The 22045-nt window shown below is 37.6% G+C and overlaps 1 protein-coding gene across 17 annotated transcripts in view; it reads left to right on the top strand.

Annotated features, from left to right (window-relative positions):
* The window catches only part of LOC142358961 (uncharacterized), a 140896-nt gene that overhangs the window by 62873 nt on the left and 55978 nt on the right, over positions 1-22045 (top strand). For all 17 annotated transcript variants that reach the window (XR_012761995.1, XR_012762001.1, XR_012762002.1 and 14 more), the window contains one exon: positions 5887-5979. Coding sequence is in view for 1 of the 17 variants with exons in the window: in XM_075411843.1 (XP_075267958.1) it covers positions 5887-5979 (93 nt within the window). In the remaining 16 variants the exon portion in view is untranslated. The remainder of the gene's footprint in view (positions 1-5886; positions 5980-22045) is intronic.

The following is a 22045-nucleotide window of genomic DNA, read 5'->3' on the forward strand; positions in this document are numbered from 1 at the left end:
TTAGAAACTGAACATTCACATTTGAATTCAAATTTCAATAAAAGTCAACAATTTCATGTCAAGATCCTTGAGTATGGTGGAGTTTCTGATGTGACCATGTAAGAAAAGAGACTTTGGCTGTAAGAAAAATGTGTAAAAGTGAAGTATTAACTTCAAGTTCTAAAAAAAAAAAAATAATAAATGGCCAGAGATTTCACTAGTATACAGGGAACACAATTTTCTGTTCTGCATTACTACCTGTCATCGGAAGAAGGCATTAACAAATTCTTACTTAGGTTGTTAAGCTGTGCAGATAGTCACCTAAAAATATCTTCTATCATTGCGGAAGAAATATTCTTACTGTTTTCTTGCAATAGCCAAGACAATTTCCATTTTCTTGCAATAAAAGGATCATCACCTTCTTAAAATTTCAGTCTTAAGCAACATGAATTCTGGAAAAGAGTTACAAATGGGACTTCATTTCCTGCAGTTTACATGTGGACTCATTAATACGAGATGAGGAAGGAGGACTCGCTTTCCTATCTCTAAACCAAGATTCTGCCCAGCACACCCTAGTGACACTTCATCTATCCTTTAGCCATGAGTGAAGCCAATAACCTTGCTTACACATCCTCTGTTCTCTGACTTTAAGTTCTCAGTGAATGACAATAATCATCTACTGCACAAATGTCTCTTTTTCTTCCAAATCATAATCCTTTGCTACAGTGTAGAATAACTGTGAGCAAAGAAACAAAATGCTAGTGTCAGACTTCAGAATTTCTTCCAAGAGCTAGTAGTTGCATTACTTTGAAAACTGATGCCTCTGTCCATTTTTGTTTCACTGTCCCCTTGCGTTTTCATACAAACCATTGCTCTAGATTTCTGCATGTTACATATCATACACCAGACTTATTTGCTTCTAACAGAAGAAAGTTTTCTGTAAAGAAAAGTAACATTTTCCACTGCATGATAAAGAGTCCCAGAGGGTAGGAGGAGTCCAGACTACTGTTTCAAAATGCTTGTTGTTACTCCTAAATATATGTGCGTATCACTATATATATAAAAATATATACTTTTGTATAAAAGTGAGGAAATCCAATATCACTGTGGTGGGAGTATTTGGAAGACTGTTAAATCAGGCCGGTGTTAAGCTTTAAAACTAAACTTTACTGGACTATCACATTAACAGCATACTTGGTACTAATAATTTGTCCTTACACACTACCAATCATGATCACTGCAGCAACGAGTCTTTAACGATCTTATTCTACATCAGCTAGTGCACAGCACTATGTAACTGAGATCATATGGTTTACTGATGTGGTCACTGATGGTCACTTTTGTTAAGGCTGAGGCTACCATATGCTGCAGGATGTACAAGTGGTGTTACTTTCCAAGGCTGCAGCAGATGTCTTCTCCTCCTGCTTTTCTGCTCTTATTCCTCACTTTGCTGCTGATTGTTTTCTTAGAGAAAAAAAATTCTTTTTTTTACTGCTTCTGTGGCTCTGTTTTTTTCTGCTTCTGTGACTCTGTTTTTTCAGTGATCTGTACTTAGTCATCAGTGGATTATTTGTGATCAACAATTTTCAAAATGTGCCTGTGTTTTCAAGGTCTTTGTTACTATCTTCCATTTAAACTGTATATCACGGAACTGAAGGATGGTTTGGGTAGGAAGGGGTCTTTAAAGACTATTTAGTTCAACCCCCCTGCCATGCCCAGGGACATCTTTCACTAGCATGCTCAAAGTCCCAGTTTCACCTGACCTTGAACACTTCCATTCGTGGAGTATCCACAACTTCTACAACCAATGGTTCCAATGTCTCACCACCCTTATCGTCATAAAAAACTTTCATCTTAAGGTCCAAATTATATCTCCCATCTTTCAGTTTAAAATATTACCCTTTGTCTTGTCCCTACAGGTCCTGATGAAAACTGTCTCTCTATTTTACAGGCCCCCTTTAAGTACTGAAACACTGCAAGAAGGTGTCCTCAGAGCTTTCCTTTCTCCAGGTTGAACAACATCAACTCTCTCAGCCTCTCCTCATCAGAAGGTGTTCCATCCCTCTGATCATTTTTGTGGCCCTGCTCTAGACTCACTCTGACAGGTCTATGTCTTGCTTGTACCGATAACTTCAGTGCTAGACCCAGTACTCCAAGTGGCATCTCACAAGAGTGGAGTAGAGGAGCAGAATTGTCTCCTTCGATCTGCTGGCCATGCTGCTTTTGATGCAGCCTAGGATACAGCTGGCTTTCTGGGTGGCAAGTGCACATTTCTGACTCATGTTCAGTTTTTGATCTGGTGGTATTCCTACGTCCTTTTCTGCAGGGCTGCTCTCTGTACTGATATTGGGTACTGCCCCGATCCAAGTGTTGTATCTTGCAGTTGGCCTTGTTGAACTTCATAAGATCCTATTGGGCCCACTCATCAAGCCTGTAATATCAATGATATTGCCTGTAATGTCACTTCAAGTTCTCATTCACCTAGCTTGTTCTCGTAAGTCGATAACAAGCCTGACAGGGCAGGACTGGGTACCTGCAATATTAGCACAAGGCACAGCTAACGTTATAGCCTGCTGCTAGTAGTGACAACACAAGTGTTACTGTGCCACTGGGTAGTAGTAAAGCCTGCTTCTTGATACTTTTACTATTATGGTTGCAACAGGTCTTCATGAGTCCTTGCTAGCTAGTACTCCTGTTTCAGACATAGAGTGTTCTTTTAGGATGCATATTGTTTCAGACAGCAAGCATTCTCCCGATACAGGGTAAGCAAATTAATGTGCTACATTTATTAACATCTGGCAGCTGGTGTGCGCAACAGGAGCTACTTATTTATAATATGGATTTGAATGAAATAAGTGAGCAGTTTCCAAACTCAGAAGTTTTTCCACCTCCTTTTCTGCACACCACTGAAGCATATTTTGATGAAGTGTAGACTAAGAAGAGGAAGAATTGGCTGAAGTGGGTTACTAGATAATCAGAACTAACAGAAAACAAAAGAAGGAGAAATGTCACGAGAGTACAGTTCTAATTCTCTTAGCAAGATCAGATTCCAGAAAGCAAAGGTAAGTTAAAAATTTAATACAGCAAGGTTAAAGAGGAAAGGATGACACCATCAGAATGGCACAAATTAGTAGTTTGGGTGAGCAGGGCAAAACTGGTAGACTCACAGGAGACAGATGTTTTCTCATTCAGTCTGGTTTGTGGCAAAGTCTCTCAGAGAACTAACTAACTTTATGCTTTAGAATGTGTATAATATTAAGCAACTCTTCTTAGACTTCTTCAGTTACTGTGAGATTCTGGTCTTTTTAGCAAATTATGATTAACATTTGCATGATGTCAAGGCCCAACTGAGTAGGAGACTGTATGATGTCTATACCCAAGGATATTAGAACAGGCAGTAGAGACGACAGAAAAAGGCAAAACTGTAAGTAGTGTGGTTAGCAAAGGTCAGGGCAGTAAAATTAAATGTTGGCAGGCAGTGCCTTCTGCCTCTGGTATTACAAATCTTTCGTGTTATTCCCAGAGCCTGCTGCTAGATATGGAAAGATCTTGTGTAAGACTCTTAGTAAGCACTGTACTTGTCATTCGAAGTCAAGGAAAACATTAAACATTGTTCTCAAATTCAATGGACACATCTGCCTCCAAAAAACTAACCACAGAGAAATGATTGGTGGGGCAAACAGGAAGGCTTAGTGATGTTTTCTCTCTTTTGATCATTTTTAGATGGTGCTTTTCTAACTATACACAGCTGATTAGCAGATATCATCTGAAACTCAGTTTTGATAGATGTATACAGATACATGAAGACACTAAAGCAGACCTAGCACTGTTCAAACACTAGTTCTTTTAATTTGAGGATGCAAAGCAAGTAATTTTTGGAAAAAGTTATTTTAACAGTACAGTTAAAGTACGGTTTACTTTTTATAATACGCAACATTTTACAGGAGAGAGCAGGGTAGTTCTTTATTCTAGAAAGAATTGATATCCAAGAGTAAACAGCTCATTCAAATGACAGTTTTCAGCCCTTATGCTGCATTTTTTCACTTTTCCAATACAATCCATTCATCTTCAGTGGTTATAAACTGTAGACAAGAGAGGCAGAGACGGGAAGAGATAGATAATACACTCTAAGATAAGCCAAGAAAGTATGCAGTTTTGTCAAGCAGCTTTATTTGGTTGGCTTATGGGAGGTGGAGGAAGAGAGTGGGTGTGAAATACAGGATAGTCTGTATTCAGAGATAGACATTTTAGTGACCTCTGCCTCTACTGGTTGTAATGCAGCCTTCAGTGTATTTTCGGAAAACCAACAGCTACCATGTGAAAATTCATTAGCAAGCCATTTAAAGATCATGTTGTCTATGTCCATTCACCATGCTTCATTACATTATTTGTTTGGCACAATTACCAAATAGGGGGAAAAAAACCCCCTCAACAACAGAAACTAAAACAACTATGAAAACAAAACCCCGAGAACTACAAGCAAGCCAAGTTATACAAGATTGTGACTGTAACGTTTGACCATTATGAGAACTTAACAGCTTTAAATTTCAGGAGAGACAGATTTTGAAAGACTGCTAAATACAATTTACTACTTCAACTGCTTCAAAAAAGATGTCTTTGATAATAATTTTAGCTTTTTTTTTTTTCTTCTCAATACTTTGAGTCCTTGTTAGCTGCAAAATTTATGCTGGTGTTTTAACGCTCTATTACCACTTGTCTTATAGCAGCAGGTTTTTTCTTTTTCTTAGGCAACCTTTGTAGCAGCATCAATAGGGATATCATCTATTTTCATTGCCTAATTGAAACTGGTTCTTGGGGTGTTTGATACAAAATCCATGTAAATAATCAAGGGAAATATTTGTACTAATGTGAATAACATTAGGATCAGGTCATAAGAGAGCTGTAGGCTTAAGCATCAAAAATTCTTCCTTGCTGCTGTGGTTATCAATAACAGCTCTTACATCTGAGGAGTCCGCACAATTTGCCATTACAGAGCTAGTGTCTGCTTTACTACTTATAGCTAAATTCAAACCCACATATTATACTTTGGGCGTACACACTGGCAAATACAGAAGAAAATATTTAGCTGAGACATGAGCTAGGCGTCTAAGGTATTTTGGTATGTTTGTGCCTTTTTCCTAGAGAACTATCATAAAATGAAATGACAATATTGTGATTATAACTTGTGCTAAGGGGAGCATTGCAAGGCTGAGCAAGTATCTGAGATCATTTCAGCTTACATTGAAAGAGCTGTGAAATGGAACAATATATCTGTGCAGCACTTAAAAATATTAGGCAATGATTTTCTAACATTGCCATTACTAGCCACATGCAGAGGATGTTCAGCTACTGCCAGACTTGCTCAATAATCTTACAAAAATTTAAGATGAAATAAATCTGTCCAGTTTTTAACACCCCTAGTGCCACTGAATGTTGCCTTAAAAGAATACTCATTTGAATTTGTTTTAGTAAAAGAAATCCAAACATGTTCACAAATACACTGAAAACTTGGTTTCTCCTATCTCCCAGAATTGGCACTATCTGTTTTTTTTTCAATCTCTCTTTTTTTTTTTTTTTTTTTAAGGCTATATTAACAATATTTCACATGTGGACAAAACAGAAGAAAATAATTCAGAAGTTATTTTTCTTTTGTCTAGGTATGCTAATACAGGCGTAACAACACCATTATAAAAGGATCTGAATTTAAAAAGCAGCACAGGAAAAAAAAGGTTGGAAAAACAAAAAAACAAACAAAACCCCTAAACAATCACTTTATGCTGTGTTGAGTATGGTTTTATCCTGTTACTAGTAAGAGACCACAGGCTTTGTATTGGTTTGGTAGTGTAGGGTCTCAGGTCCTGGCTGGACTGGTTGTGGCCCCTATCTTGTTTTAGCTTGCTTTAACAGGAGGAAGGCAACTTGTCACCTTACCACTGCACCCCTCTTCTTCCTGAGAAAATCTGAACTGTTAGCCTTAGGACCTGAAGAGTCATTGGAAAGGTGAGCCAAACACAGAGTCAAAGAGTGGAAAGAGTGATGTTTCTGTATGACAGTGTTAGCTGTTATTAAAGAGATTTTTATGTTTTACTGCAATAATTTTGGATGCTATTATGCTGTTGAAAAGATAATGTAACTAACAACATACTCTTACTTCCATGTACACAGTTTCTTCTTTTTTGTGAAAACAAAGTTCTCAGTGTAAGAACTATCACAGGAAAAAAAAAAGAAAAAAATACAATGTTCAAACTAAAAATTTGTATTAGCAAGTCACACTTGCCCTTGGTTTAATAGTACTCATGAAATTACATCCTTCTATGTCTAATTCATGATCTCGTACACCAGCTTTAAAGTTATTTAAAATCTTATACCAGAGCACTGTCACTTTGTGAACTTTGCAACATTCCTGTTTGCCTTCTCAGAACTGCATTAAATGGTGAGAATATCTAATCCAAAAGTTAAAAAATTCAATTGGTGTTTTCTTCTCTTATTGGAAATATGTGCTGATCAGTAGAATAAGAAAATAAAATCAGTAACTTACCTGTTGTTCTCTAGGTCTTTGGTCTGCAATCACAGAGCTAGAAAAAGAAACAAACCTTCTTTGACTAAGGGGAGCAAACGGGCTAAACTAGCTAATTTGTAGTGGGTAATTTCGTGGTTGTCAGAGTCACAACAGCTTGTACGAACAACTACAGAATACACATCGCTTCTTAGGGGCAGCTGCCTGCAGGTGGGTTGGGTAGAAAAATTCAAGACTAATCTTACACAAATGGAAAGCTAACCTCAAAATTCTGTTCATTTTGTAAATCGGAGCAAAAATATGTATGCACAGACAGTTAAAACTGGAGACCGATAATTTTCATTAAACATATGCAGCAAAGAAATCTGTAGGTTTTCCAGCCACAGACAAGTTTTCATCTGTTACTCATTAACTGTAGATTATTAACACTGTCTGCTGAGCATTGATGATTGCTGATAGCTGGAAAGTATTGTTAACCTGACTGTGGGTTGTAACAGCGCTTGGAGCTAATGTGTTCTCAAAACAGCACAGTATGAACACAGCGGGTACAAAGTAAAAGCAATAATAAAAAATTGAACAGGCCTTAAGTGCTATGATTATTACTGTGGTCTAGTTTTTATCTGCCCTTTGGAAAGTCTGTTTCTTGAATATCGTTTATTAGAAAGTATTGATAGCTATATTAGCTCCATATTTTCTCTTCTGGCAGCAGAACACAATCATATGCTGGAGGAGGGAGGGCGTATTCTAGGTATTTACAGGCTTCAAGTGGTTTTCAGTTCCAGATTGTAGAAAGAGAGAAAAAGGAAAACCCTTTCAATTTAGAGAAATATATCAGAAAATAACCATCTAATTTGTTATTACATCATTGCGATGGGACCTCTGTAGTGGATAGGTACTTACCTGCATAAACAAATAAGGAAGAAGCACACTGGGTCAGCCTTTTATCTTTACTCACATTAAAATGTCCACTACAGGAATACTCTTGCAATGAAGTTTTAGACCAAAAAGAAACCAGTAAGTTGCTTTAGCAAAACAGAAGAGGCAGAGTCCAACCCAAGAAAGGAGAAAATGTAAATAAAACAGCCTCTTGACAGAGATGTGCACTGAATAGCACAAGGGCTGTCTTTGTGGGGAAAAAGAGCCAACAGGACCCCACGAAATTCAGTAAGGATGAGGCCACATTCTGTACCAGGAAGCCAGAGCCCTGTAGGGGTGCAGATTTGGGATGCTGGGACCAGGAAGCAGCTCTGGGACGTGGCCATGGGCCCTGGTGGACAATGGCCTGAGCAGAGGCCAACTGTACACCTAGCCAGCAACTAGGGCAAACTAAGGCCAATTAGGGAGGCATCAGTCTGAGTGCAGGTGATTCTACAGTGTAGGGATGCTGCCTAGTTTTGGACCCCCACACACCAATACTGGTGTGTACCCAACATGTTTTTCGTATATGGTAGAATTTAATTTTCCTTTTACTGAGGTGTGGGTCGATGGCCTTGCGGGATGTGCCAATGACATGCTCGGTCTCAGGTGCCAAGAACCGAGGAGTTATCAAAGAAAGAAATTGACTTCTCTTATAAGACAGAAGGAAAGGGGGACAGCCCATCATTGTAAACTGAGTAATCTCCAGGAGGTGAAGGAGGCCACACAGACAGAAGTTGCTTAAACAGATGGCCCCTGGAAGCGCATACCAAGAAGCCCACTCCGAAGGCGTGTAACTGCCAAGTCCTGTTTGGGACACAACATTCCATGCTAAGAGTCAATGGACACATAGTAAGTGACTTAGTCCCATCTAGTCAAAAGATTTTCAAACATATAAAATTCGCCCTTAAAAACCCTATATGGGAGGAGGAACCAAGTGAAAACCTTACCTGATGGATGGGTTGAGGGGCCTGAACCTCTCTTCACCCCCGAAGAAGAGTCGCGCATCTGACTGTGTCAGACGTATCCCCGGGAGCACATTGTTAACTAAAGTGCTAAACAATCACCTTGAGCTCAACTTTTGTAGACAGTGCATTTAAAAAATGTAATCCCAAATCTTCAATACCTGTCACTTGAATAAATTACCTATTGTTTCAACTTTGCAAAGCTGCTTCAGTAAACGTCCTTGGAGGGGCTCTTCTTAGGTTTGTTCTCCTAGTAGATCAAAAGTTTATGGTTTTTTTAATGTATGTAGATCTTTCTTCACAAAGTACTCATCTAGACATAAAAGAATAATGATAGATGAACTTAAAGAAGTGCAGTATAGATAAGATATCTCTTTCTATGCAAATATATACTAGTTCAGGGAAAACGTTAGCTGGAAGTCAGCAGTGAGTTTTCTCTTTTGATGATTCCAGCCTTCTCAGGCTGGAATATCAGAAATTTAGTCAAAGCAGAAAAAGTGCAGCAAAAGGTTTTCCTACTGCATACAAGGGACGTGAATCCAATGATTCAAATAAGAATTACTGACTTGGTGACTGTACCTTTTCATTCACCTGGCTTCCAGTGCCAGACATGTAGAATGTAACAGTAAAAGGAAAGAATGGAAAGTATCTGTGTTCCATTTACAAACAGAACTTTAGGCATACAAGATAAAATAGGAATGAAAGTCATAATAAAAACTTCCAAAATCCCCCCTTCAGAACTAGTAGCTCATTCTGCCTCTGCTTACACGTCATTTTCTGAACCACATGACAGCTGAGATTGCCAAAGTGTTTGCAGTAGCATCAAAGAGCAATCAATTAATGATTGTTTCGTGTATCACAAGACACATGTCATTAACATCACTGGTAAAAAGCCTTAGGTTTTTTACTGGCCTGGCTGTGCAGGGTCTCAGGACCTGCCTGGGCTGGCCTTGGCTGCTCTCTTGTTTTGCCTTGACAAGCATCTGGTGGCCAGTTCCAAACATGTTGGAGATGCAGCTCTGTAAGTGCTGTATCTGGACAAGACCTGAGTCTCCCAGGGAGGCCCATTGAGACCAGCAACTCCCAAACATGAGAGGAGGTCACTGTACATCTTCCAGGCTTCAGCTGGCAAGCAATGAGAAGGAAGCAGGCTGTGACATAGCAATGCAAAGAAATAAATTTCGGTATATCTGGGTCTGAGACGAGTCCCCAGAATATACATTATAGTTCTCTCAGTGAAGACCTCAAGAGACAGAAACCTCTTGTCACCCTATCCTTCCTCCCCTACCCTTCAACAAGAAATCTGAACTGTTAGCCTTAGGACTTGGAGAATTGTTGAAAAGGTGAGCTCAACACCAGAGTCAAGGGGCAGAAAGTGTGAAGTTTCTGTATGATCATGTTAACTGTTATTAATGAGATTTTTTCTGTTTTACTTAGATATTTTTGCATAGTAATGTGCTGTTGAAACATTCATAGTTTCAACATAGTCTTGAACATAGTCTTGTTTCTATCTATACAGTTCCCTTTTGCCCATGTCAAGATATTGAGTACAATATTAAATTCCAATATCCTGCCCCTAAATGTCACTGGAAACATATTCCCAGGCATAATTATATTGATAGTTGTATCTGATACGCTCTGAATGACCAACCACCATTTGTAAACCACTTGGCCAGTTATTTGGCTCAAAAGTTGACATAGAAATGAAGTTATTCTTGGATTAAAGGCTGGGAGACAATAAAGAACCAGGTAAAGTATACACATATAAACTTAGTACTGTAGAAAAAAAAAATTCTACCAAAGTTTAAGAGCATCTCAAGCATATATTTAAAACAGAAATTAATTCCTTGTCAGGAATTACAATGGAAAAAAGCCCCATAACATTATTTTACTGCATAAAATCCATCAATAGAATTTTAGTGTTTTAAAATCTATTTGTACGCATCTGCTGTCAGAGAAGTACACAGGTACAGACAAACTATGTGTGTAATTGAGCATGATAATTTCCTTGTTTTAGGGAAACAGATGTTTTTTCTGTTTCTATGACTGGATAAATCATTCTCAGTTGCCATCAGAATAAGAAAAACTTTTTCTGCCACCTGCCACCCACTCCTCCTTTCCTTCATTTAGATTTTTAAATTTATTTATCAAATACATTCTTATCTACAGTATCACATTATATGTCAATAATATTAAAATAGCTTATAGAAAAGCTTTGTTTGTTTTCCTTAATTGTTATTACTCCTACTACTTCAAAGAAGCCCCATAAATAAGCAGATATAGAACTCAGAGAAGCATGTATGTAACACTTTGTAAGCCCTTTTTTCTGAAAAAAGAAGTCTTGAACATCTAAAACAATCTTGCCAAAATGAAGAGGTTCTTCTTCCGCAATTTTAAAGCCCATGAGTGGTCTATTACTACATTTCTAAAAAAGATCTGAAGCGAATTGTGATCACTTAATTCAAGATTTTTTATTCTGTCTTTTTAAATACTTCCATCTATCTCCATTGAAGTCAAAGATATAAAAGCATCAACCAGTCAGGGATTGGCTGTTCATTTAACCCTATTCTAACCTAACAATAGCAAGATATATTTTTTACCAACGTCAATGAGTATTGAAAATGTATAGTTAACTTTTCTAATTCCTGATACAATGAAAAGTTGTTTCAAATAAACTCTCAAAATTCTGGTCATGAAAATATAATTTGAGAGGAGACATCAAAAATAGGTGACATTAAAAAAAAGCCTACAGGTAAAGAGAAAACATTTTGCCATCTTACTCCGCAACCTGACTCGTAGGTTTGTCTAGCTCTGCAAAACATATTGCTGTGTTTGTAAGCCCATGTCCCCTAATTCCCACTGGTTGCTATTACAATTGTTTGTACTTCAATTATTTATGAAAAACCTTCCCACAAAGAATTTGGCCTTGATAAGGAGAATCATTTTACTTTCAGCTTGAACAGTAACCACTCCTGTGCAATTAAAGCACAATGTTTTGGTTTAACATCTCTAACACAAGAGAACACTAAATGTGCCTCTTTCATTAGGGATCAAAAGTAAACTACAACAATAAATAGAAAAGCAATTTCAACAGTGCTGTTACAGTATCAGCTGTGCTGTTATGATAGACACACAGCATACGGGACCTATAGCAGTGAGCTCTACAATGCTGGGTGAAAAGAGAATGAATGAGATATGACACCTGAGCAATAACTGATTTTGTACTTCTTAGGCTCACTACCACACTGTATATGACCTTGTTCGGAAAGATCTCGGTCTTTTTTTGTTTGTTTCCCAGGTTTTGTTGCGGTTGTTAAGTTTTAACGTAGTACCTGACAATTCATGGGTGCTAGCTATATCTGCAGCACTGTGCATACAGATTGAAAAATTAGATATTCTGGTTCTTCAGCATTCTTTCAAATGATATCATATTATACATGTTTATGTCCCTTTTTTTGCATATTAGCAAAAATAGCTGATCTGTTTTAACAAATGTATCTGCTCATTGGTGTTTTGAGTAACCTTGGGATCGACTCCATAATAACAGAATCACAATCATTAAGGTTGGAAATGACCTCTAAGATCATAGAGTCCAGTTGTCAACCCATCATCACCATGCCTGCTAAACCATGTCCTGAAGTGATATATGTACAAGTTTTTTGAACAGCTTCAGAGATGGTGACTCCAACACTTCCCTGGACAACCTGTTCCAGTGCTTCACAACTCTTTCAGCAAATACATTTTTCCTAATAGCCAATCTAATATCTAATAATGTGGATTCTCTTCCACTTTCTCTGCTAGCTAAACCCCTGTGGAAAAGCCTGAATTAACTTTAAAAATCAGTGATTTTTCATCCTTAATTTTTTCAAGACACAGGCCCAGTACATTCAAGCACATCTTTCATCAATAACTTAAGTTGGAAACAAAATCTTTTAATTTCAACAGAACTGCTACTTCCTTTTTACTACAGTGTTTACCAACAGAGATATATTTTTTCACATCTTTTCAGGGAAGAATAACTTAAAAAATAGAGCCAGTGCTCTATAGACATAAACATGTACTGATGATATCTGCAGCCTACCAGACAAACATCTATCTCACAAAATTTGAGGTCCATAGTAGGGTAACAATGCCAACATTAATATGTTTTTTGTGAAAAATGCAGTCTTGGCCCATGACTGCCTCAGGGAGCACAATTTCAAGTGTGTTGCAGAATGAGAGAGTGTAGAATGTGTTCCTGAAGGTAACTCTGGGACTTCTGTAAAAATACGGCAGTGTCCTGATAATGGAGTTAATATTCATGAGATATTGAATCAGCCTGTTTCTCACCGGCCTCACATTTTTACTTTCAAGAATGTACTGCTTACTCTTGCCTCTTAGACACTTCAGGGTTTGTAGAAACTCAAGTCTGTTAACCTTTACTCCAGCCAGACTGCTCACAAGTCACTCAAGATCTGATTTGAGTTGGTAGAAAGTGTAAAACCTTAACAAAGAAAAACTTCTACATATTAGGCTTTCCAGAAAAGTGTACTTCTTTTTAAAACTGGTTGTACAGTATGAAAGAAAAAATTCTTTCCCTTAAACCCTACTGGAGTGCTTTAATTTATGAACAGTGTATTTCAACCGAAAATATAAAGTAAATGGAGCCTATATGTAGTATCCAGTATTGGAATACTTCAGATCATTCTTTAACTGGATGTTACTGGATCCCTTAGAAGTAACTTACTTTGTGTATAGTAGCAACCAAGACCAGAAAACTACTAAGAATTCCTGTATGACAATAAGAAACATAACATGTGAAGCTGAGACTCTTCATTTACTTTCTTGGAACATGGAGTTTATTTAAAAATAGAATAACTTCTGCAGAATGAGAAGTCACTTGCTGAAGTATGAAATAATGTCTCAGGTTTGAAAATGTTCTTCTGAAAGGTAGGAAACCTACTAGTAAATGGTGATGCAAGATTAGTCACTATGGATAACAAGATGTTTTCATAATCCAGGTTTAAAACACTAAACCTTTTGATGGTTACTGGAAGTATACTCCACTTTGCTACTGGATTCTTCTTGAAAATCAAGTAACTAATTTCCCCTTCAGTATTCAGAAGAACCGTTTAGGATTCTTCTCAGGAAAAGATCTCTGTAACCACTTTCTGCCAGATCTTGAAACTCTAGATTAACTTAAAAATCAGTGGAGTTACTGGAGGAGCCAAGCACAAGTCAAGGCTAGAAAAACAAGCATACTGGAATGAGCTGCAGTGTACACACAGGGTTTTTATTATGATTTAGACAGGTTTTAGATGTTTTATTAAGTTCTAAAAGTCTTGAAAAAATAATGTGTCTGCTTCTTATTACTAAGACTTCTTTATAAAAGAAGTAGATTACCGAAGAGTCTAGGTTTTTTCTTTTTTTTTTTTTTTGATTCATAACTCTACACTGCTGGAGAAACTTCATTTAACTTCTTGTTAAAATCAGTTCAGTACAAAGTACTGTGTCTTGCTTTGCGTATACAGACATTTCTGTGTTCTATCATGCAAACTAACAAGCATCAAATGTTTCAAACAGTTCTTCACAGCAACACTTGCAATCTGTAAGTTAAAGACATGAAATCCTCAGGAGTATTTTTAATAACACTTTGATTAGTCTATTTCATACTGTACTTTAGTCTTCAAGGTTGTGCAGAAACAACAAATGACCCAAGAAATGAGAATTTAGGTCAATTAAGTTTATACTTGGCAGATCTCTAAGATTAAGTGTGACAAAAATTGCAAAATAAAGTATAGATAAGAATTAAATTAAATTAAAGTTATTGAAATATCAAATAACTGACAAATTAATGGCTTCAATGTACACTTCTAGCACAGTATGTAGCTTGAGAATTTCTCAAGGTATTTCCAAGTCCTTGTCTTACGGTTGCAAATACACTGAGGAACTCATAACTCTTTGGACAGTTAAGCTACTTTTAAGGAAGGAATATAATAGTCTGTATAACTGTGTTTTTTCTTCTTTTTTTTTATTCTTTTTCTTCTTAAACAGAAAAAACTTTGAAAGTACATTAAAAAAAATCTGTGAAATTCACCTCTAGTTTGAAAATTTTCAGAGCTATGATCCTTGTAACAGAAACAGTAAGGTTATGCTTTACCCTAATTCACAACAATTTTTCTCAAGACTTTTAAACAGGATGAACTGGTTTTAGACTTTGTCATCTTAAGAGAAAATTGGACCTCATCCCAAACAGAGCTTGATTATGCAAATGTTAAACCTAAGGAGATTCAAGTAACTTGTCTCAGTGGAATGTTTTGGAAAGATGCAGGAGCAAGTCTCTAATTTTTAGATGTTAAAACTACATTTTTAAAGATCTTACACTCACTACCTGAGAAGCATCATGCATTAAAAGGTGAACCACAACAACAGAGGTATCCAAAAAGGAAAATAGTTAGCCAATATTAAATCTTAATCAAAGTCAATCCAAAGCTAATTGCACTTGCGAAAAGGCTCTGTAAAATCCACAGTATTTTTGCCCTGGTGACATTTAGGGAGGGTAGAGAGAAGCCTGGTTTATGAGAAATTTAGGTATTTAAGTGTATTCCTGAAACACTTATGAAACCTTCCCTATATTTGCTTTATCCTTTTCCAGGCAGTATTTGGAAATAAAATGTCCCAGTCATTAGAATGGTACATTTTTTCAACATCATCCCAGTCATCTGGGAGGTGAGAACCTCATGCCTAAAATAAACTAAAACCTACCCAAGACTTCTATGACCTACAGTGTTCTGGAGCTGATAGCATTGTCACAGTACACCTAACACACGTTAACAACCAAATGTCATTCAAACATCATAGAGCTCTCTAGTACATTTTTAGATGGCTGGAAAATAAATTACTATGTCTTCCTTCTGTCTAAGGCATCTGATGTCTAAAGTATGTTAGAGGTAGGCTTCTGTGCTCATCTCAGTGGCTTAACAAGATAAAGTAACACTCACTCCTATAGGCTTACCTTGGACAATCTCAAAATTTTTTACAAGCAGTAGTATAATTTCAAAGAAAAAGTTGAACATGTCTCTGATCAGGTAAGGCTGCAATGATTTATTAAAATATTATACATTTGCACAGTGGGAAGCCCCCTCACTGGGCTTCTAATCAACTTAGCTGATTTTACACTCATTATAATGATTGCCAGTGCGACAACTGAATATCCTGACTTTGTGTTCAATGGCATCAATTGGAAATGCATGAAATCTTTTTTATCCTTTTCAACTTCAGAATTACTAGAGCCACTGACTCACCACACATGTATGGATCAGTTTTTATGTGGTTACCTGAAATTTAGAGAGATGGACAGTCTTCTTAAACAAGAATAAAATGCTATATTGTCTACGTTGCCTATTGCAGTAAAGATTTCATCCAGACATCTTGGGTTTTTTTGGCTGAAAAAAGGATACAGGTATTTATTTTCAGGAGGATGTCAAGTGGACAAAATGTTTATGTGGCTAAGCTAGAAATGAGTTACTTAGATAGTGTTTTCGCTACCAGCTTGCTTCAGGTGGATCATTCCTCTAGATCACATCTGGAGCACCCTTTGGACAGGGGACAGTATGTGAAGCACCTTGACACCTCAGATTTGGTCAGTCTGGAACTTAAATCCCTTATGGATTTCTACTATACAGTCACACAAAAAGCAAACCTTACCAGCTGTTGAACCTTAACACTGCACTATTTTGTTGTTATAGTTCATTTATTTATTTATTTTTTAAGGACGGAATTCTGTGTTCCTAGTGCCTATAAGGCCATCACTTCCTGCCCCAGTGATGCCCCAGGATGTCCATCATGAGCTAAACCACAGCTTGGCTATTCTCAGTGATGGGCCCCACTGGCCTTGGCCTATCCCAGTCCCCAGGGAGGTGCCCAATGACCCAGGTTGGGGCTGTCACTGGCTGCCCCCCAGTCTGCTCTGCTCCCTGGCTGAGGGCAGCAGGATGGTCCCTGGTTCATGGGGCCCTGTCCTGCCACCCTCCCTCCCGTGGAGCCCCCTCCTTTCCCGGGCCCTTGCACCATGACAGATGTCTAGGTTTAACAGCTTTTCATCGTCATTACTAAGGAACTTTTTTCTGCTTCCTCAGAGCTTTCCCAATTAAGTCCTAGAACTCTATTTCTTTTTTTTACTTTTGTTTTCTGTACTATCTCAATGAAAATTCCTCTGATAATCTTGAATGTTATGCCAATATTTGCAAAAGGTTTGTAAGGACAATTTTCCTTTGCAGAATATTTTAAATGCAAGCCATGTGAACAAGGTACACTGACACAAGCTGGGTAGTGTGGATAGTGCATACATAAGAATGGTATGACACAACAGCTGGATAAATAGCAAATATTTTATTTACATGTTCAGTCTGGTAGTCAGCAAAACACTGCACTGGTAGAAGCAGCATGTGCCTGCACTGTAAAATAATATGGAAGATCATCAGAAAAGCAAACTATATGGTTTTATGTTTTCAAAAGGCAAAATAATCAATCGGTAAGAGCACAAACAGAAGCACCACTATTTAAGTCTCTTGTATTTCAGAGTTAGAAACACAATGAGACTTTTTCATCAGTATTTGCCTTCATTCCAAACAAATTTGAATCGACTGATGTGGAAGGAGGCAGAGGGAAAGGTCCTAAAGAAAATGAAGTGCCTAGTAATAACTTAAATAATAAAATTGCATATGTATTAGGGAACAATGATATTTTACATAAATTAGCAAGAGAATGGGAGGGAATAAACTATGAATATATTTTTAAGTAATGAAAAACCTGTTGGAAAGTTTTTCCTTTGCAATACTAATTTATAAGAGCAGTAAGGATTCTTCTGGCCTTGATAAACGAGACTAGTGAAAACTGGATCCATTTCACTCTCATGTAAAATGATGGAAGGGAAAACAATTTTTCCCTTCCAACTCCCACTCCAAGATAACAACAACGAAAAAAGAGAAGTAAACGCAGTAAAAACCAGACATTGAAAGAGCAGACAATATTCCTAAAATTGAAATGCATATCAATAAGCTGGATCTCACTTCAACATCAATTAACACTACTTAAGACCAAAACCTCAGATGACATCAACTGCTGCGATGAATTACCTGCTATTGTGCTGGGGTAGTTAACAAGGATGAATTATCTGTGCCCTGTGTTCTTTCCATTGCGGTAGTCTCTGTTTCTCACAGTTGAAAGGAGTTAACACAAAACTTTGGATGTAATATATTCATTCCCCTAGCTTTTTTCCTGGAATTTGTTTCTTGTCCCAGAGCTGCAGACTTTTACTTCAGAATAGTTCTGTAAGACAAAAAATTCACTTACAAGGCAGGAGGAGTATTAGCCACATCAGAGTACAATATGATTCCTTGTGTTCATGGCTTCTTTGTAGTTCAAATATAGAGGCACTTGCACACGTGTAGACAGTCTCTATGTGAAATATAAAAGCCATATCTCTAATTCAGGTACAGATTTTAAAGCAATTTGAAAAATGACTTTCCTGTAAAACCCCAAAATTTAACACTATCCAGTTTACCGAAACATTTTCAGTTCCTCCCTTTTGTGACTGAGAAATCTCTTTAAGTCTTCAAATGCTACACAGAATTTAGCAGTTCCTGTTGATATAAAGAGGAGCTTCTCTGATGTATAAAATACAAACAAATGATGTAAGACAGCACTGGGAAGAGGAGAGTGTGAAGAAATGTCTTAGATTCATCCTAATTAAAAAAAAAAAATTATAATACAGCAAAGAGTTACCAGAGAAACCAGGTAACCATGATTTGCAATAAAAAGTATGATCGGCAAATATTACAAATAAAAAACTTTTCTAAGAAATCTCTTTAATCAGAATTTTTCTATTTCTGAATTAGTGAATAAATATTCATTTTGTTTAAAAGCAACATATTCCTTGAGAAAAAGCTCTAATTTCTAATTATATTTCATAGTATGAGTAAATAAAAACAGCTGCAAGTCTGCATATATAAATTCTCAACAGTTCTATGTGTTTTCATTGTTTGTACAGATGAAAGTAGGGGAAGCAAGATTTTTTTACCCACCAAAGGCATGTAGACAAAGTCAATATCAAATGAATCTCAAAGAAAGTGTTATTTTAAAGGCATATTTGTTATAGCTTAATTATCCTTGACAAAGTACAATTACTCTCTATGAAGAATTGTAAGAAAAAGATTGTAGGGAAAGAATTCAAGAAATGATCATTTGTATCTAAACACTGCCACAAGCTGAGTACATTGAACACCTTGGTCCGAGAGGTGATTGATTGTTTCAATGAATTGTAGCAACAGAGGGCAAATTCAGAAAGGAAATACAAAATAAGTTGATGAATAAAAGGTTATCAACTATATGCAGTCATAAAGGGGAAAAACATGACTTTGAAGTGTTTTGATGATACTTTTATACAGGTAATTTTTTAGATGTGTATCTTCTGACGGGCTGCTTAAAATTCTTTTCATATAAAAAATCAAGCAAAATCAAACATGGAGTATGGCTGCAAGGAGTTGGACCTGAACATCCCATGCTCCACCACCTTTGTATCTTGTGCAAACACAGTATGTCATGTGCTTGTACTCAATGTTAAGTACATTTTGTCAAATTTTGGTTTGTAAATTCTGGTTTACAAATTTTGGTATGCAAATTCTAGTAAGTTGTTTCAAAGCAACTTTTTCAATACTAGAATTTGCTTTTTATTTCCTGGAAATTTTCAGCAGAGCTGTTCACTGATTTGACACAAAATCACAAGTAGGTTTTTTCCTACTTGTTCTGAAACTACGTATGAGCAACAGAACTAAAGTGAAAATCCAGTAAACAGTCAGCTCTTCTTTTAAAAGCAGCAGTAGATAGTTTCAGACCTTATCCTTCCGTAATCATTTATGAAATGGAGGATATGGAAATATAGATTATTATGTGTGAACCATTTTTTTGCGTACCTCTATGTAAACTTCACCTTCCATTCTACTAGTACCTACTCATTTTTAAAAAGGGTGGGAAGGAAAACCATGGGAACTACTGACATGTCAGCCTCACCTCTATGCCTGGGAAGATCATGGAACAGATCCTCCTAGAAGCTATGGTAAGGCACATGGAGGGCAGGGAGGTTATTCAAGACAGCCAGCATGTCTTCACCAAGGGAAAGTCCTGCCGAACCAACATACTCATTTTCTATGATGGCATGACTACATCAGTGGGCAAGGGAAGAGCTATGGATGTCATCAATCTGGCCTACTGCGAGGCCTTTGTCACAGTCCCCCACAACATCCTTGTCTCTAAACTGAAGAGATATGGATTTGGTGGGTGGACTGTTTGGTGGCTAAGGAATTGGTTGGAAAGTTGCAGCCTGACGATAGCGGTCAATGTCTTGATGTCCAAATGGGTGGACAGTGGCAAGTGGTGCCCCTCAGGGGTCTGTACTGGTACCGGTGCTGTTTAACATTTTCATCAATCACATAGACAGCAAGATCGAGTGCACCCTCATCAAGTTTGCAGATGACTCCAAGCTGAGTGGTGCAACTGACATGCCAGAAGGATGGGATGCCATCCAGAGGGACCTGGACAAGCCTGAGATGTGGGCCTGCGTGAACCTTATGAGGTTCAACAAGGCCAAGTGCAAGGTCCTGCATCTGGGTTGGGGCAGCCCCCACTATTGATACAAACTGGGGGATAAAGGGATTGAGAGCAGCCCTGCCGAGAAGGAGTTGGTGGTGCTGATGGATGAGAAGCTCAACATGAGCCACCAATGTGCACTCGCAGACTAGAAGGCCAACCGTATCCTGGGCTGCATCGAATGAAGAGGGGCCAGCAGGTCGAGGGAGGTGATCTTCCCCTCTACTCCACTGTAGTGAGACCCCACCTGGAGTCGTGGGTCCAGCTCTGGAGCCCCCAGCACAAGAAGGACATAGAGCTGTTGGAGAGGGTCCAGAGGAAGGTCACAAAAATGATCAGAGGGATGGAACACCTCTCCTATGAGGAAAGGCTGAGAGAGTTGGGATTGTTCAGCCTGGAGAAGAGAAGGCTGTGGGGAGACCTTATAGCAGCCTTTTGGTGCCTGAAGGGGGCCTGTAGGAAAGATGAGGAAAATATTTTCAGCAGGGCTTATTGCTATAGGACAAAGAGCAATGGCTTTAAACTAAGAGAGGGTAGATTTAGACTAGACATAAGGAAGAAATTTTTTACCATAAGGGTGGTGAAACGCTGGAACAGGTTGCCCAGAGAGGTAGTGGAGGCCCCATTTCTGGAAACATTTAAGGCCAGCTTGAAAGGCGTTCTGAGCAACCTGATGTAGTTGAAGATGTCCCTGCTCGCTGCAGAGGGGTTGGGCTAGATGACCTCTAAAGGTCCCTTCCAACCCAAAGCATTCTATGATTCATTCTGTGAATCATACCCTTTAGCAGACCTGTTCCCAACCAGTGGAAAAATCAGCATAATATAATGGACACTAACACCGCTGTCCAGTGAAAACCAAATTACTTCTTTATCTGTGGAGAGATTTTCTATTAATTTCAGTGAGAAGACTGTCAGATAATACTGCTTTCACCACAAACCCACTTCACACTCTAGCTAAATAAACCAGTTAATACGTAGTTACCAATATATTTTTGCCAGCTTTACAGTTATTTTTTAAAATCCTGTGTACTTAAGTTTTCAAATCCTGTAGGCACTGAGGAAAATAGAATAGTCCATCATAATTCCGTTCTTGAAGCAGAGATTGTAGTCCACTATGACAACATGATGAAGAGGCACATTATATCTTTAACAAAAAATCTAGATTCTTAAGTAGCAGAAACACTGCCACACAATGTCACTATAGTCTCTTTTAATATGTTCTGATGAAATATATCTGTTTCAGAAGACACCTCACTACGTGAAACTGTATTTAAAATTTATCTTATCATTCCATGGCATTATTCTTAAATAACTATGTCCACCGTGTAGTAGGTGCCAAAATACCTGATTAGTGTTCAAGATCAAATCTATCATGTGATAAAGAAGGATAAGACTATTTTTATATATACATTTGCCTCAAAGAACCCCACACTGCATACATTATGTCATTGAGTGGATCTATCCATGATGGAAGGTGCTTCTTACTTTCAGCAAGAAATCAGAATTGCACAGGATTATTAATAGGCTTATATTTAACTGCTTACTAAGATGCTTATAATGACCAAACAAAATAAAGGAATGACAATTTGAACTACTGAAAATGTAATGATAAAGCAAATCTATCATTAGGAACATGCATTTTTTTCTTTGAGCATTACTAGACTGCAGAAGTTTTCATTAACTTTCTGCCATTTATTCAAAATAATGAATTCATAACATATGAGTGCCACTGTTCAAGTAAATCTATACATGGAGGGATTTTACCTTTGAAGTTTTATTCCAAATGTAAAGTACTTCTTCACATTCATTTCACTAACATTGAACTATGTCTTTAAAAATGTAAGATTTTTAACACAAATAATTCTGCCCCCCATACCCTCCAATTCTTTGTGTCTTAGTAGTGATGGCAGGAATGTGAATAGAAACAGAATCCTTTCGGTTCCTTCTTTCATTTTGGACCACTTCTAGATTTGGTAGTAGATTTGCAAAAATAATAAGAGATTATAATTGGTCCTTTGAGGATTAAAGAAGCTAAGTATTTGAT

The sequence above is a fragment of the Opisthocomus hoazin genome, chromosome Z (genome assembly GCF_030867145.1).
Source record: "Opisthocomus hoazin isolate bOpiHoa1 chromosome Z, bOpiHoa1.hap1, whole genome shotgun sequence".
Lineage (NCBI taxonomy): Eukaryota > Metazoa > Chordata > Aves > Opisthocomiformes > Opisthocomidae > Opisthocomus > Opisthocomus hoazin.